This window comes from Ambystoma mexicanum, chromosome 8 (assembly GCF_040938575.1).
Source record: "Ambystoma mexicanum isolate Mex_15411 chromosome 8, UKY_AmexF1_1, whole genome shotgun sequence".
Lineage (NCBI taxonomy): Eukaryota > Metazoa > Chordata > Amphibia > Caudata > Ambystomatidae > Ambystoma > Ambystoma mexicanum.
Genome location: NC_090929.1, coordinates 207,393,642 through 207,412,250, shown reverse-complemented (window position 1 = coordinate 207,412,250; position 18,609 = coordinate 207,393,642). Strand labels below are relative to the sequence as shown.

Below are 18,609 nucleotides of genomic sequence, written 5' to 3'. Positions count from 1 at the left end.
ACGTTCTCGCCTTGGAAGCAAGACGACATGAAGCAACACAGGTTCGATCCCCGTGTCCGCGCTTAGAAACCTCTGGGTAATTAAGCGCGTTATAAATACGCAACTAAGTCAACAACAAAAAAAACAATTCCTGTAACAGCGCCAAAAATGCAAAATAATAATAATAGGCACACAGACACGCTGAGATAACCTGACTATCGTGTGCGTTACTGCATCAGTTCAAAGGGAATAGAAGGGCTCCTCACCCTTTGGACTAGACTCCCAGTATTACTTAACACCGACGATGATGGCAGTTGTATTCCAGAACATCCGGAGAGCCAAATGTGCAGTCCTAACAATGACACATACTTGACAAATAGCACTCGCCTTTACAATGCAGCAGCATTGTGCATTGTCCTTCTTGCAGAAGGCTGCACTTACAGCGCGCAGGCAGGTGGATAGGGCTGGGTGATGCTGGCCTGAGCAGATCTAGGCTTTCCGAGTGCCACGGCTGTACCCAGTCGCCTCCAGCCGGACTGGTATGATGCCAGGTGAATCCAGTTTAAGGCGGCATCTTGCCCACTTACGAGAGTGTTCCTAGTGCCACACTGCCAATCTATGAACTTGCAATGGGAGAAGAGTTGGAAGTTTCCGCCAGCCCCTTCTGGGCGCAGCCTGAGCTGCAGCATAGAGACTTTCAGCCGCCAAAACCGGCTGGAGGGTCGCTAGAAGGCTCGGCCAGGTGTCTGCAGTTCCTAGCCCTGTAGACCTGATCAGAGCTCGTCAGATAAGCAGTGGTGGAGGAAATCAGCGGGATAGGGCTGCCACTCCTACTCTCTGCTGGATAAACACGCTGGTTACTGTCCGGTTTCTAGATGGTATTTAATGTTTACAGTCCGCCTACTTTTATGGTTCCCCAGTTTGTGAAGTCAGTGGAACTGGGACACGACACGGCCATTGCGACCCAGGCTTGGTCACATATCCACCAATTGTCTGAATAAACAGAGTTTGAGGACCCCAGATAGGAAGCCTCTTTATATGCCCTCCAAATCCACATAATAGGATGAAATAGACCAAGGCAAAAGAGGGGTGCCCTAGGGGTGCATGTTTTACACTTTTCCTAAATGCTGCATTCTCCTGCTGTGATGCCACATTCGCGAATCATGCAAATGGTAATCCACTGCCCAGGATCATGGAAATGGTAATCCACTGCCGAGGGTCATGGAAATGGTAATCCACTGCCCAGGATCATGGAAAGGTAATCCACTGCACAGGGTCATGGAAATGGTAATCCACTGCCGAGGGTCATGGAAATGGTAATCCACTGCCCAGGATCATGGAAATGGTAATCCACTGCCCAGGATCATGGAAATGGTAATCCACTGCCGAGGGTCATGGAAATGGTAATCCACTGCCGAGGGTCATGGAAATGGTAATGCCCAGGATCATGGAAATGGTAATCTACTGCCGAGGGTCATGCAAATGGTAATCCACTGCCCAGGATCATGGAAATGGTAATCCACTGCCGAGGGTCATGGAAATGGTAATCCACTGCCCAGGATCATGGAAAGGTAATCCACTGCACAGGGTCATGGAAATGGTAATCCACTGCCGAGGGTCATGGAAATGGTAATCCACTGCCCAGGATCATGGAAATGGTAATCCACTGCCCAGGATCATGGAAATGGTAATCCACTGCCGAGGGTCATGGAAATGGTAATCCACTGCCGAGGGTCATGGAAATGGTAATGCCCAGGATCATGGAAATGGTAATCTACTGCCGAGGGTCATGGAAATGGTAATCCACTGCCCAGCATCATGGAAGTGGTAATCCACTGCAGAGGATCATGGAAATGGTAATCCACTGCCCAGGATCATGGAAGTGGTAATCCACTGCCCAGGGTCATGGAAATGGTAATCCAATGCCCAGGATCAGGGAAGTGGTAATCCACTGCCCAGGGTCATGGAAATGGTAATCCACTGCCGAGGATCATGGAAATGGTAGTCCACTGCCGAAGGTCATGGAAATGGTAATCCACTGCCCAGGATCATGGAAATGGTAATCCACTGCCGAGGGTCATGGAAATGGTAATCCACTGCCGAGGATCATGGAAACGATAGTCCACTGCCGAGGATCATGGAAATGGTAATCCACTGCCGAGGATCATGGAAATGGTAATCCACTGCCCAGGGTCATGGAAACGATAATCCACTGCCGAGGATCATGGAAATGGTAATCCACTGCCGAGGATCATGGAAATGGTAATCCACTGCCGAGGGTCATGGAAATGGTAATCCACTGCGGAGGATCATGGAAATCATAATCCACTGCCAAGGATCATGGAAATGGTAATCCACTGCCGAGGATCATGGAAATGGTAGTCTACTGCCGAAGATCATGGAAATGGTAATCCACTGCCGAGGATCATAGAAATGGTAATCTGCTGCCAAAGATCATGGAAATGGTAATCCACTGCCGAGGATCATGGAAATGATCATGGAAATGGTAGTCCACTGCCGAAGATCATGGAAATGGTAATCCACTGGCGAGGATCATGGAAATGGTAATCCACCACTGAAGGGTATACCCATTCTCTATGCTTCATTAGTGGAGAAGAGGCAGGAGCTGAAGGAGATGAAAGCAAGTTCCACATCTCCATTGTCAATGCCTCCCTCAGACCTTTCCTCTCCATCCCCTGCAAGGTTGGTCCAGGTGGATAGCACAGGGAGTTAAAAAGGGACGCAGTGGCAGGGGCATGCACAACATAAACGGTAGATTGGTAGCTATCAACTCCACCTCATGGTACCGAGGGACATCATATACATTGTGAACTTCGCTCTCGTTATCTATTGGGGAAGCCTTCGGAACTCCTTTGTTAGGTTGTGGTATCATAGGATACTTGTATGCTGCACCAATGGTTTCAAAGCACCAAGAATGGGGCAAGGTGGGTGTAGGGTTAAGCGAACAGCTGTATGGAGAAAGCCAAGCAGAGGTGACAGCCACAGGTTGCATCTGTGGAGTTTTAGATGCTCATGGATCTGACAGGTAGATTGAAGACAGAGTGCAGAATTAGGAATATAACTTATATTGTGTCAGTAGCTTTCAATTAAGGCAATTTCGGAGTGATACGCTTATAGTGCTAGAAGTAGTGAGTGGCTCAGTGATGTGCTCAAGATGTGCTTAAGGGAATAAGGGAACCGTTGAAGAGTTGAGCCCTATATATTTGGGATTACATTTGCTGGCTGGAAGGGAATCCCCAGTATCTAAATTCAGTGAACTGCCAAGTGCAGCAGAGTCAAGAGTAGACTGTGTAAAAAGGAAAATGGGGAAGGAAATATTAAGGATGACTACGATGTCTATAACAACGCCACGATGCCCTTTGGCTGCTGCGTGCTTTAGCAATGTTAATAAATAAATAACTAAGTATAAGCGAAGAAGGAATGGGGTAGGATTCCATCTGCCCACAAGCCATGAATGCTTGCCACCGAATTGCATGGGTGAGTCTAATCAATTAAGCGAGAGAATGTCCGGGCCGGGGTAACACCTTGCAATGTTGGGGAAGCTATTGACTTCCAGAAAGTAAATAAAAAGCTCTAGTTGACCCATTGGAAACGTGCATCATGCCTGCATTTGAATGGCGCCACTTGTCCCACAAACCTTAATACTGTTATATCCAATGTATCACCTGGATGTATGTCTTTACTTCACCAGTAATCACTTCCCCATACACTCACTTCGTTACATTTACATCGTCATACCTTTACTTCCTCATTCTTTTACTTCGCCATACCTTCACTTCATCATTACAGGGGGAGACCCCCAGTACCCCTTTTTTAACCCATATTTAGCCCCCCCACTTCCCCCTTGACCTCAACCCTAACCTTACACCTACCGTACAACTTAATTTGCCATAGCTATTTCCACCAAAATGCAGGCGAAGTGAAAGTATGATGAAGTACACGCATGAAGAAGTAAATGCATGACAAAGTCAGATAGACGAAGTAATTGCTGGCAAAGTCTTTCCTGTGAAGTAAAGGTGGGATACCATATTGCCTATGCAGTAGTATGAAAGGGGGGGGGCTCAAAAAAGTTGATGATTTGCTAAATGAGTGGGTGAGGGTGTTCTGGGAATAGACAGAATTACTCCTCATAAACCGATTGTGTTCCCGTGTATTGAGATGAGAGACCTGTTGAATGAGGGTAAATGGTCCAATTGCTGCTAGTAAGGCAGAAATGTTCACTTTGTGCTTAGAGTTCAGTAGTATAGAAAATAAAATATCTCTCCTAAGTCTGAACAAATGTGGAACCTAGGTATGTAAGCAAATTGAAAATACCTGACACGATTCTACATGAAACTCAGGATTGTCAAGGAACTGAAGACAAACTCGTTTATGATAGCCTCATGTTTACTCATTCCGCACTAACAAGGCCCGTAGATGGAGTTAGGATTGAATAAAACAGCTTGTCCTGACTAATGACAGATCGCAAGAATAGCAGAAAATAAAATATCAAACCTGAGCAGTCATGAAACGACACATAGGTTACTCCACCCGAGCATCCAACAAGAGGGGTGTGTTGTGCTGTTCTTAAACTACAGAGAGTTCAGTTTCTGTAGGCGGAGAGAGAGAGATTAATTTCCCTTTTCCCCACCTCCCCCATTAGAAAGACCTATCACCCCTCATACCGACCATCAATGTTCCAAGTTAGAAGTCTGTAATTTTTAGAGTGTGAGAGTGGCCTGTTGGCGTAGGAGTGGGCACGCGTCACTGGATTTCAAACCTTCTGCAGGACCTGGTTGATTCTTTTCCATGCACAGTTGCTAATTTCTCCTTTCTCTCCCTTGTAGGTTTGCAAAGCTCCTTCTGCGGCTTCCGGCTCTTCGTTCCATTGGCTTGAAGTGTCTGGAGCACCTCTTCTTCTTCAAGCTTATAGGAGATACACCCATCGACACTTTCCTGATGGAGATGCTGGAGGCCCCCCATCAAATGACTTAACGAGCCTGTGGCGTGGCTACATCGTCCCTCTCTGCGATGTGTCAGAGAACGCTGTCCCTCCTCCGTCTCTGTCTGGCGCGGACATAGACACACACCCGGAGTGCCTGTACGTGTCATGGAGCTGCCTTGACTCGACCCCATAGCACTACAAAGCAGAGGTGTGCTCCCTCGCCACACCTGTGAACTATGAACTGCCACTGCAGACGTTCAGGAGACGAGGGCATCCTCAGCCTGGGGTTCGATTTGGTGTTTCTCTTCTGCTGACACAGGGCAAGGAACATGGGTGGTCTGTGGAGAAGCTTCTGTTGACCGTTGTGACCAAGCGGAACATGGCCCTCTACCTGATTCACAGCACGGTCCAGAGGATGGTGGTGTGTCATTTGAAAATGAAAACTTACCCGAAAGGGGAGGGAACAGAGCTCCTGCCTCTCTTAACCCAGACAAAATAAGAAAAAGGCAGAGTGGCTGGGTTGCAGCACTTTCACTGTTTTTTCTTATGTGTGCAAAATTGGAGACGAGGTATCGTGGAAGGTTCCTTGAACCAGCACGCACAAGAGAAACACCAGTGGGAATTTGACTCAAGGGAACAGACAAAGGGTCTGAAGCACCAGCAAGTGGACCCTGGTCGTGTCAATGCGGCACGGGCACTGGTGGGAGACCGATCTCTGGCCTTCCTTTATGTCAAGTGAAATACGTTCACTTATATTTTCCAAAGATTCGCCTCTCACTTGGTAACAGAGCTAGTCAATCAAAACATGAGCCAACATGAATGCACAGGTTTCCATTTTCTGTTCACTTGTTTGTTCCGCATTGTGTTTCCGTTTTGGCATGTCTGCGTGCGTGCGTGTGTGTGTGTGTTTGAGTGTTAATTAAGGTAACTGGAGTTCAAGACTCACCTCAGCATTCTCGAACCTACTGCAGGGTTTTCAGCACACTTCCTCCCACCACTCTGTCCAGTGATAGGAAGGCAACAGGGGACATCTGAGGAGAGTGACAATGCTCGCTTGTACTACGCAGGCTTTGCTCAGCTCTAATTACTCACTGGCCGGTTGACCACACGCTGGAATCAGCAGTTACACAAGACCCTTGGCTATCTGAAATGCTGTTGGCTCCCGGCCGCGTATCAGCCTGTTTTTTGTCCCATTAGCTGTGAGGACGTCCTCAGTTCTCCGATACCACCTTCAATTACGTCCTGTGGTTTTAGCAAAGGGTTGCAGGTTTTGGAAGCCCCCTCGCTCCTTTTGTGGTGGTCCTTTTAGTGCATGTTGGCACGGAAGGGTGGACAATCTTGAACAGGTTTCCCGACAACTCCTGCTGTCAATCTTCTGTCCCGCGCTAACAAGTCCCTGATCAATTACATTTCAGCAGCCATTAGAGTGGAAGTGAAGTGCCTCCCGGTTTTCAAAATAGGTTGCGTCATACGCAAGTAATCCCATCCGTTGCTTTGCCTCATGTACCAAGTTTCGTCAGATCAGGGAGTCAGTGCTCCACCACTGAAAAGAAAAAGCTAACAAGACAATTCCTTAGGCCTTCCGTTCATGCATTTCTTAATTGGGTAAGCGTTCAGTATGCCAGACACAGCACCTAACTTGCCTGTTTAATCTTGCTTTTAGCAGGTGACGTTATAAACATAAAAACAGGATTCTTCTTCAGCCCCACTGCGGTGGTTCACGGAACTCAGCTGTCACTGGCTTCCTGTAGCAGTCAGCTTTCTGGGCCTAGTAAAGGGGCATTTGTTTGTTCAGTTACATAAGCAGATGAAAAACATAGTGGCCACCATTCTGATGTACGCATACAAAATGGCTACTGTTTTTTGAGCAATATGGATCCAAAATGAAAATGGTTGTGTTTTTTTCTTTTCCCGCAGGTGGGAAGGACCCTTTGTAATTGTAAACTTTGCAAGCACACACAGGGAATATTGTGGAAATCTTAACTGGCTAGTCTTTAGGTAATAAAAAAGGGGTTACGTATGTTGGTTCATTTTCCTTCAAAAAAGGTTTTTGGAACAGAAAAGTAGTGTTTCAAAATGCAAGATTCAGATGCCTGCTGCCCAAAGTGTACGACCTGCGAAATCATAGTGGTATCCTCTGTGAGTGTTTTTCACAGATGGAACACAGATGAAATGTATTTTGTAATAAGGATTGTAATGCGCCAAGTTTGCAGCATTTTCACAATATAGTCTATACAAAAACTAGTCAAACCAAAAGCCGTAAAAAATGATTAACGATGCAAAGGTTTTTGGCAACATTTTGTAAAAAAAAGAAAATACTAAGTGTAAGGACAAAATGACCTCTTAATGAAATTATGCAAAAAAAGACATCACAAAATAATCACATATTCTCAGGTAGATCCTATTTGTCCCCCACTCTAATCTACCTTGTGTCTCGTATATATTGTGCGCTTTTTAAAAGCATGCTGGAAGCTACACAAATATACCAAAGCCATATTGAAACAAATGTTTCAAATAAAGATCATATCATGTCCCGATTAGTACCATAGATGATAGACTGTCAATAAATACCAGTCATAAAATTGTGCATGAAATATTTCTAATACCTTTTTTATGAAATATCGGGTAAAATGTGGCCATTTGCACACTTCAGGTTTCTGCTTTGAGCAGCACTGCCTTCAGGGGTACGAAGCGGCACGTTAAATCTTCAAGAAGTGCTTAAACTTTGCACACTTGTGGCAAAAGGGCAGGCGTTCACGCAAGTCTGGCTGCAGAAGTGGGGTTTCAGGTGTTCCCCCAAACTCTGAAAGAGAACCCCCGTTGTTAATCCTGTTGGCTTAATGTCAGTGCCCTGAGGCCCCTGGCTGTCTTGCTGTGACGCAGCAACATCATTTCCGTGGTCGGGCGAGGAGGGGAGATGCAACCATTGCGCGTTCCAATGGATGAGTATTTGCTTAATAGCACGTGAGGTTTGAAGGTAACGGGTGAGACTTAGACTTGGGAGCTTGCGCCTGGTTTCGTCATCACGTTGGACTTTACCTATTGGGTATAGAGTCCATAGGCCAACATAATTTAGAGGAAATGTGTTATTTTCTCCTAAATGCAGGTAGAAACTCACATGGAAAAGAAAAGTAACAGAGTGCAAGTCCTTCTATTCTTTTGTAGGGTGAGCTTCCGAGGAAGAGGAGCTGTTCTGAGATAGAGGAAGCAGGACCACGGTAAACAAGTGCCTTCACCATGTCGAGCGGAACTTCAGACAGGAGCTAGAAAGTAACCTTCAGCAAGGGCAATGCAATACAAACCAAAGTGAAACCAAAGCAAAAGACAAACCTTTCCTACAAAAGTAACACACATCGATGAGAAAAGAAACGCTAGAAACCATGTTGCACCAATATTATTCAAATTTAGTTTTGCATATGTCAGATCCAGAGAAAATATCTCTTTGGACACAGGAAAGAGGCTTTAATTGTGATCATCCCATGGTTTTGACTCTATAATGTAGCTTCGTGTGAAAGTAAATACCTTGTGGGTTTAATGTTTATTTGCAGAACTCTCTTGTCCGAGGTTCTCAGTGTGAGACTCATTGACTCATTCCATCTTACCTTCCAGCCCTCTTCTTCAATTTAGTTTCTCCAACACGTGCTCCCAGCAAGTATCCCACCCCTCGCCGCTCAGTGCGTGCCCATTTTGTTCTGTCCTCCCTGCCTCTCTTTACTGTCACCGATCATGGGGGGGGGTCCTCCTCACATTTCCCCAGCTTTCTTTTTCAGCATCCACACAATGGGGGGATCCTCTAGCCCCACCGTCATCATCGCCAACCCCAAAACCACCTGACACCCCAAACTGGTTTACATATTGTTCCCCACCACCATTCCCTGATGATCTGCTCCGGCTCCCCCCTGCCACACTGCCCTCACCCGAAAACATTCCCTTGCTGTGGCACCACATATGTAAGAAGTGAAGAGTACACTTAATCTGGCTTTCCGTGTTTGCCTGTCAGCATTCTCACTTAGCTGTCTGGTCAGTCCTTCGCGATCGACGGCTTGGGATTCGGTGAAAGTAGCAGTGAATACGTTGAGTTATCCAAGCTTGATGCAAATCTTCACCATCACCGGTGACGGAGCAACGTCTAGATGGGGCACAAGTGGAAAGCCATAGTGGGTGGTGCTCAAGTGCTGCTGCACACTGTCCCTAGAAGTGTAGCTGATAGCCGTGGTGTAGAGTAGTTTCTGATGGTTAAACACTTTCACAGCCGATTCAACCACAGTATCTTCCTTTGCAAAACACAGATTTCCAAAGTATGGGATCTGGAACTCAACTACTGATTCTGGATTGCAAACTTGTAGAGGTTGGCCAATTTATCAAGAATATTCTCTGTGAAAGAGTCTACATCGAATCTTACGCAGGCAAAGGGGTGGTTGGATGTGAATAGAGGAAGCAGACTTCCTTACCGCATGGAAGGTCGTGTGTGTTGGCTCACATGTTAGTGATAGTTTGTTCAAAAGTTTCACGCATGTCTCCAATATGATCCATCTATTCCAGGGGTCCGCAAGTGCGGTCCTTCGAGATCCAAACACACTATGTGTTCCCAGAATTTCCACACAATACAAATAGGAATAGAGTCATTAAAAATTAGGCTAGCCTGGTAATCTTGTGTCATTGTGTCACTCGAAGCCCTGAACTGGAGAGGTCCCTCTATACCGACTGGATATCAGGCCATCTGCTTTTTCGGGATTCTTTTCAAATGTTTGGCTGTGTTTGTATTTCTGAGAGTGAGCTTAGCTTTTCCCATAATGAACAGAAACACTTGCCCATGATGGTCAAGCATACCAACGTAAGCAGTTACAGGTGAGCACATTTCACCCACATATGGACTGAAGAGGGCGTTCCTTCACATCGACCTCAGCCCTTTGTCCTCTGACACAATGAGCACCCTCCATGAGGATTGCACCGATTATTGACCGACTTCAGGATGCAGGTTTCAGTAGCTTCCACCCCGGGGCTGTACATTTGGGCACAAGGCGGCAAGAGTCTCTTCAAGTCTGATTACCTTTGCAGCAGATTGGCAGCTTCCAGAGTGCCGCAACCTTCAAGCAACCATTGCTCCCGCAAACAAAAACAGATAGTGTGAAACAAAAAGCAATGCCATAGTGTTATTGGAGGTGTAGATTTCTCGTCTAGTCGATCCTCCCCATCAATGAATGGGAAACCACTGTCGCTGCTCCTGTAGTTTGGTGACACTTGGCTATCCCTCTGTACATGCAAGGAGGTTATGCGTGTGGCCCTTCCGTTCACTAAGCGCAGGTGTCAGCTCTTCGGAAAAAACATCATAGTATGTATCATGCCACCACAGGGGTCTGCAAGTTTCACTCTGGATTTTTTTTGAACTACTACTTCCATGATCCTTCACGTTTGACCGTGCTGGTTATGGCTGATGGGAGTTGTAGTTCAACGCCGCTTGAGAACCATAGATTACATACCCCTCCTGTAGAGTGTTTATGTTTTAACACAGAAAGTTGTATTGAAATTACAGGAAAGGTGTATTCAATTTAAACTGTTTGGAGAAGCCTTATGTATATTTTGTATTTTATGGGGTTGTGAGTATTTGAGCCAAGCCGCTATGCAGCTTTGCGGCTAATCAGTTCCACATGGAGACATAAGACAGTACCATACATTTTCAAACCAGGTGGCCAAAAAGTAAAGCTGCCCTATCATTTAATTAAATAGGGAGCATGTTATTACCTGCCTCTATGTGTGCGGTATGTGTTATACATATGTATATGTATGCTGTACATTTGTTCTGTATATATGCACACATGCCCCCAGTTACCTTTTCATAGCTTATTAAACTACTTTTCTTCCTCTGCATTGCAAACCTACTGGGTTCAGTTTCCATGCGCCCATTTTTGCAGGTGTGGAGGTAGCCAGCGGCGCGTCGAGTCGTGCGTATGACCCGCTGGCGTCCATTTTAGAAGTCAGTCAACCTGCTATAAACTGGGAATGCATCGATTTTAAGATGCCCAACTATTGCTGCAGCCCAGCTGCCGAACCCATACATGCGAGGCCTTAGACGTGATGCAACGTCCAGGCAGGAAAAAATAATTTGGGGAATGAAAATTGAGCAAGGAAAAAAAGTTTATAAAAAAAATGGTTTGCGCATCAACAAAGTGAAAAAAAAATCTATTTTTGTACGAATGTAATTTTATCCATTTTGTGTTCTTCGATGATGTGTTTCTGTATTGAATGATTGAGCTGTCTGTTTTTTGTGCTTCTGTAGAGTGTTGCACACACGACACAACTGTACATTTTGGAGCTTTTGCGAAGGAAAGATAAGGCAATAGAAAATAGGTGCCCCCTGGCCCCCAACTTTAGAGAGTCAGCATTCGCTGGTTATACTGTGGAATGGTTTTAATGTGAGATATCCTGCAAAATGACACAAATGCTGGTATTTTACTCATTTTTCCTTAGGTTTTGCTGACAAAAATGTTGGTGGTCTGGGATATGTCCTGCTGTCTTTGTTGAAGGGACGGTGGGATGCCCAATACATTCAGGATTCAGATCCCCAAATACCAAATCCATTTGATTGAATTGTAATCAGACACCAACACAGATGAGATGTATTTGTTGGAAAGTGCCAGTACATGCCAATGTCCACCTAATTCGGGTTTACACATCATCATTTACCCAGTCCTTCTTGAAGAACCTATTTCACACGCCCAGCGCAGCAAGAATTTTGGAGACCCTCCAAGATGTCCATACTGTGAATGTAAGTTGCATAGGTTTGCAGCAGTAGTAGTATGACGCTTTGGGTCACTGTACTGTATTGATCACAACACCACCACATTTTGGAACCAAAAGTCACCATAGACCCGAGGGGTGGGGCGGCTCTATTCTTGTTTTTCCTTCAAAGGCCCGTGTAATTGAACTTCCGACAGGACTCATCATTAGAATAAACACCCCGCCTTGATGTTTTCTGGTTGTTCTTGCTAATGCTGCCGCCCCTGTTTTCTGTTTCAGCTGCCAGGAATCTTGTGTATTGCTGTGAAATCCCTTCTGTATGTATTGTTCACAGAAGAGAAGCAAAATGTCCTCCCACGTGAATACTAGTTTTTTCTTGATGAACATTGGTATTACAGATTGTTAAACAGAGACACGTTTTGGGAAATATAAACGCAGTCAAGTTACCTTTGCTTCTTTGGGTGGTGGTTAATTGCTGGTGCTGTGTCTTTGTGTTTTTGCAATCAATTTCGGAAGTCACTTGAACAGAGACGCCAGTAGAGGCTTTCCTGTGCGGCTCTTGGCTCCATCTGGTATGATGAGCCAATCCACGGTGCTCCACCCTGTGGTGAATCTTAGTGTTTGCAATGTGGACACCACAGTCATGACATTGTATTGATGGTGTACGGTAAATATGCCCCAATGTTCCAAGCATATCAACCTGTGCCAATTCCCATTCAGAGACTAGGGCGAGCAAGATGGGTTGACAAAGCTAAAGCCAAATCCCACTGCAGGAGTGTACCCTACATGTCCACCTGTGCTGGGCGGCTTACACCGAGGGTATGTCCGACGGTGTCAAAAGTGGCTAATAGAGCAAAATAATCGTCCTTCATCAATGGGGGCCACCAGTATCATTTTCTTGCCCCTACCAGAATGGATGTCAACTTTTTTCACTGAGGTACCAACTGTAAGGTTCAACCTTTGACACTGTCACATGACGTCACATCCTACAACTAACAAAGGGCTTTTCGGGGAGTAGGATGATGGGTTTGGGGCAAGTACCTTGGTGTGGGCTGACTTTCCCAATAGAGGTGGAGTTAAGGGGTTTAGGGATGGGCCTGTTGATAAAAACAATTTGAAGTCAAAGGGGCTGCTATCATTGGCATTGCCTGACTGCCAAAAACAAAGCAGTGGGTGTGGCTGGCAACAAGAAAGGTGTCATCAGTCTTAAGGCACAACAAAAGAGCGCTGGAACATCTACACACAAAAAACAGAACTATAGATTCTGCAAAGGCTTTAGCTAAAGCCAACCAAACATACAAATCCACCTTATAAGAACAAAAAGCTAAGGCCCTCAATTCCCGCATCAATAATGCTGCATCAATCACCAAAGAACTCTTTGCCATTCTGAAAGAACTCTAAAGTCCCATTCCCACAACCTCTCTCACAAACACCAGCAAAGGTTAGTTTACCACCATACAAAATGCGCTGGCTTCAGAAATTGATACACTCCAAAATAAAATCACAGCCAAAAAGACCTCACTGGTTAGTAAAAAACCACCCACCTTAACGCTGGACCTACAACCAAGAAACCCAATAACAGCCTTTAAATTCTCCCAGGTCAGCCAAAAGCAAGTCCTTGATACCATCTCTAAACTCAAAGCCTCTAATTGTAAAGAAGACTGCTTCCCAGCCAACCTTGTTAAAGTATGTGCTCCCACCTTATCACCCATCATCATAAAATGTGTCAATGCCTCATTCGCTTCCATGGAAGTCCCTACCAGCATCAAAGAAGCCTGGATCACCCACCCCCTTGCTTAAAAAACCTTCCCTTGACCTGACAATACACACAAACTACTGCCCTATAACCACCATCCCCTTTCCACTCAAAATAATCGATAAACTAGCCTATTCCCAAATTCAAAATTACTTGGAAGAGAACCGCCTCCTAGTTGCCAGACAATCTGGCTTTCGGCCTAACCATAGCACCGAAACGCCACTTTTCGATTTAAAAATCCAAATGGATATTATAAGGGATTCCGGAAACCTTAGCATTCTACTGCTATTAGACCTATCAGCCGTATTCGATCTGATGGACCATGAAAAACTATGCAATACTCTACTGACCAACTTCAATTTCTCAGAAGAAGCCACAGTCTGGGTTAAATCATTTCTTTCGGATCGCACCTCCAGAGTCAGCATTGGCAAAGAAGCAACCGACCCTATCCGAGTCCCGATAGTAGTGCCACAAGGCTCTTGCCTATCTCCAACCACCTATAATGCATACACCAAGTTTCTCTTTGCAGCACTGGATGCCATTGGAGTGATCTATACGAATTTTGCCGACGATAAGCACCTACTTATCCCGATTACGGGTAACCATGAGTAAGACACAATCACAGTCAACAAAATTCACGCTATCATCCAAAATTGAATGGCAAACAATAGTCTTTGTCTAAATGACGAAAAGACGGAGATCCTCATCGTGGGGTCACCAGCAAAAATCAAAACCCTCCACAAAGATTACAATTCCATAACCATTGACGGCACTCCCATCCCCATTCTCAACCAAGCCGAAACACTAAGGGTTCATCTCAACACCAACCTAACACTGACCAAACACGTCAACGCACTCTCTTCAGCCATGTCGTATACCTCTAAGCTCATTGAACTGAGTTGGAAATTCCTGCCCCCCTAAATTGCTATACTCTAGCTAGGGCGCTTATCCTGTCCAAGTTAGATTACTTTAACATACTTATGCTAGGTTCCTCCAATACTAACACTGCCCAACTCCTACAAAATGAAGCACTGCGAGCAGCATTAGGCATAACAAAATCAGACCATATCACAATGCTCAGAAGGAAGGCCCATTGACTTCCTATCAAAGCTGGAATCGCCTTCAAAACTCTGTATCACACATAAGTGCCTCAACAAAACAGCTCCTATTTACGTGAACGATGCCATCGCTCATAAAAAGAGCATTAGAGTCCTTAGATCCAGCAACAATTCACTTCTCTTTGTCCCCTGCTACCAAAGAACCAAGGCAGGGGGTCATAGATTTGTGATGTTGACCCCGAAATTATGGAACACCCTTCCCTCCTTTATCAGAGATGAACCTTGCACCTTGAAACACTTGTGTATAGGCGCTTTATAAATGCCATATCATATCATATAACCCTCTCACCAGTTATTCAAGAAAGTGTTAAAAACCTGGCTTTTCAATGTGTATGAATGAACCATAACAACCACTTTACTCTGTAACATGCAATTCAGACCTGACCAGAACTATAACATTATGTATTGACTGTGACCTGTTAACCAATAACGTAAGCACATTGGGCCTCATTACGAGGTGGGCGGTAAGGGTTAACAGCACCAGTAAGGAGACCGGTGCCGGTAAACCCTTACCGCCCTATTCCGAGGTCCCTTGGCGGGTCCAAGCAGGTTCGGCTGGTCTGACCAGCCGTTCCCTGCGGGTTCCGTTAAGGGACCTTGGAGCTAATAACGGGCCCGCAATTTGCGGGCCCGTTATTAGCGCCTTCCCCATTGAGCCCTATGGGGGCTCAAATGGGAATGAGGAATGGTAAACACAGGTCGGAATATCCCGGTAAATCCCCATTTGCCAGACCGAACCTGGGTTTGGAGGCAGCCATGGCGCTAATAGCGCCAGGGCTACCTCCAAACTCGTAATGAGGCTGTATCTATTGTATTGACTTTCTATTGTAACCAGATAAGTAAGCATTGTGCAACCTACGCCGTGATACCTCTGGGTCTGGGCAAATAACAAATAACACAAAAAAGAAATCGGGCCCATACATAAATTCGGGGAGGCAGAGGTAGTGCTGCTCAAAGAAGTTACAGCTCCTATGGCCCAACAAGTGCCCCTTATGTGCCCTGAAACCAAATGGTTCAGCACCCAAGCACATGATCTCCCGCCCCCTGTTCCCACTTGCTGCTGAGATGGTGCCTGGGAGGGTGTGGGATGGGTACTAGGTGACAAGGACACATTGCCAGGAGGAATTCCTGGGCACTTGTGATTTTGTTCTTGGTCATCCTTCTGAGCTCTCACTCCAGCTGCTCCTATCTTCCTGCTAGAAGCCGAGGCCATAGTATATACAAAGCACCACTTTCATAGCTCAAAAAAGAGACTTCATGCGGGCATGCATGCATGTAGAGTGCATGGGTGGTGTGATGGAGCATCTACAGGTGTTTCCCTGATTTGTGTTACCTAGTTAAGTTGGCTCCATGTCTCTGTGACGCCACACACGCAGGCCTGGGCTTTCCTTCAATAAGCAGAGTCGTTGTGGGAGACAAAATGTTGGTTCAGTTCAATCATAAAAATAGGACGTAAGCACCTGATACCCGTGAGTGATAACTGGAAGCTCAGGACTCGAGAACTAGTTTCCTGGTCCCTTGGGATCACCTAGCCACCCTACTCTTGCACCCAGGTGACCTGGTGCAAGGTTTGTCACTGGTTCCTTCAGAGCTGGGACCAGGGACTGTGTGCTGTCTCGCCTCTACAGACCCGCATCACTCTCTTACTACTTCTGTGCTGCTTCTAATCGATCCCCACCCCCACCCCGCTCTGTCACTCTATCCTCTGCTTTAACCTCTTTGCCTGATCTCCTACCTCAGCTATCGCCAATCAAAATATATTAGAGACATTTTGTGGCACTTTTAATTAAATTTGTTTCACATTTCCCAGCACAATTTTACTGGTTTCATGACCTCTGAAAAATGAAAATCAAACATTGATACTGACCATGTGCGTGCAGGTTGCACACAGATTTCCACCTATCTCGGCGGATCTCTGCTGATCTACCTATGATGCGAGCTTAAGCCCCTTCGGATGAACGCACTTGATTGGCCATAGTTAATGGTTTCTCTTCTGGGACACAGTAATCATTTGTATGCAAGCTTCTGCTGAGTTTCAAGATGGGGCATCACTTTCCGTCCCCGGTCTAGATACTAGGTTGCTCACGTGCATGGCGTGCTGTGCGTCGGGTTTCTGAAGACGCATTGTCTAGACCATTGGAAGGAGGTAGCCTGAGGCTGGAGCCCACAGCAGGTCTGGGGGTAAGGGGATGGAGAGTGCTGGACAGTGGTGGAGTGTTTGGGTGAGAGAGACCCCTGATAGGGACCGGGAGAGGGCCGGTTACAAAAGACTGATCCTGCAAATGCAGCCTGTTGTTCTGGAACCCTCAGGTTCGGCCTTTTGTAAACAGCCTTTAGACATAAGTCCTCGATGTTTAGTTAAAGGATGTTACTTACCCACTGTTACTTTGCAAGAGAACCTGGGAATGGCAGAATTCCAGCAGTGATGTGTAAGGCGAGTAAGACCACCTGTGGATCAAATAACAAAATGGGCTTACACCTTACCGCACACATGCACGAGCTGAGACTCTGGGGGTAAATTGAAACAACCAACCCTGAGCTGGCTTGCCCATAGAACGTTGGCAGCCCTAATTCCCGGGCAAGTTTATATGAGCAAATATTAAATAAATAAATTATACGGTAGCATACAAGCAATATTAATACAGAGAATGCCCAGACCAAATCCCCAGCATTGACAAATACAGCTGTGGTTTACAGTTTCTCGGATCATTTTCCCATATAAAGAACAACCTTAAATCATTACATTACTGTCAGCCGCAAATCCGAGACAGCAGTATTCAAAAGTTTCCTATTTTACTCCATATTATATACTGCCCTTTGACAAAGGACATGAGCTGAAAAGATGATGCTAAAATTCCTTGCAATTCATACACTCATGCCCCTTGGGGAGAAATTGGAGTCTGTGCAAAGGGGTTCATTTTATGGCCAGCTATAATATCTAAAATCTAGATTATTAGCTGGCTAATCCCTCTCCCCATCAGGGAAAAGTGGATCCCACATTTGAGAAAAGTAGTAAAGAAATATGCACCTTGTCATGCACATACATAAAGATAAAAACACATTTAACCTGTATTTTCGTGGTACGTGAATGCATGAAACTTGTGACTCAGTGTTATTCCGTAAGGTATTGATAGCAGTCACAGGAAATGACCCCTCCATATCAGGGTATACATTGTATAGGTTCACAATGTGACAATTCTGCAAGGCATTCATGTATTCTTATAAGCAGCCGATTCTAGCTCCCATAATTGCCTTCCGTAAACAGTCTTACAGGTAGGTGCAGTCTGCACCACTCCAAACACTAAGCACGGTTACCACAACCCTGCGGACAGACCTCCCGCCCAATCTAAGCCGGCTGAATCGCCAACTGCGCCTTACCTAAACCCGGCCAATGAGAATAAGGAGTGCACTAGGAGCGAGACAGGAACAGCTTTGTCCTGCCAATGTACGACAGTAAAAGGAAGGAAGAACTCCATACCTATTTCCTACTGGATGGCCCAGAAGGCCTTGTCACCAGTATGGTGCTGTTACGCTCAATGGTCACAATACGTTTACTTCAGAGAAACTCGCCAATCCTCCTGAGATTTACATCGAGAGAAACAACAACTCACAGGAAAATCCAATGCAGTGCATGACTGGGAAACACTTACTCGGGACTGAAATCCATAAGGTATACAAAGGGTGGTTGGTTTACTTAGAAGGGGTTTTCTTTTTCTCTTGTATAACAGCGGATGGGTTGAAATACCTGTACCCAGAAAATAACCTCTAACCAAAATTATCTCTCCAACTTCCCATATGACAGTGTGAGCGACAGGTATGACTATACGCAGTGGAAACGGGACCCAACGACCTGCTGGGAGCTCAAAACGGATCTGTAAATCGCAAGGCAGCGATCGAAACTGGCTCCCACCGGATGGCAACAGAGCCACAATCCTGCAGCCTGCCACATGATGACCGTCCAAACATCTAACAGAGTAAGCCTCCCCCCGAAATACCCTTCTTATTAAAAGAACACAAGTGCCTGTCTTGCAACATACAGGCTCCACATAACTCCAGCCCTCCAGCAAACTCCT

General features: G+C 45.7%; 1 protein-coding gene across 6 annotated transcripts in view; it reads left to right on the top strand.

Moving 5' to 3' along the window:
* The window catches only part of RXRA (retinoid X receptor alpha), a 594,089-nt gene extending 581,981 nt beyond the window's left edge, over nt 1-12,108 (top strand). For all 6 annotated transcript variants that reach the window (XM_069609608.1, XM_069609611.1, XM_069609607.1 and 3 more), the window contains one exon: nt 4,827-12,108. In XM_069609608.1, coding sequence (XP_069465709.1) covers nt 4,827-4,974 — 148 coding nt within the window. In that variant the 3' untranslated portion in view covers nt 4,975-12,108. The remainder of the gene's footprint in view (nt 1-4,826) is intronic.
* The last annotated feature ends 6,501 nt before the right edge of the window (nt 12,109-18,609 follow it).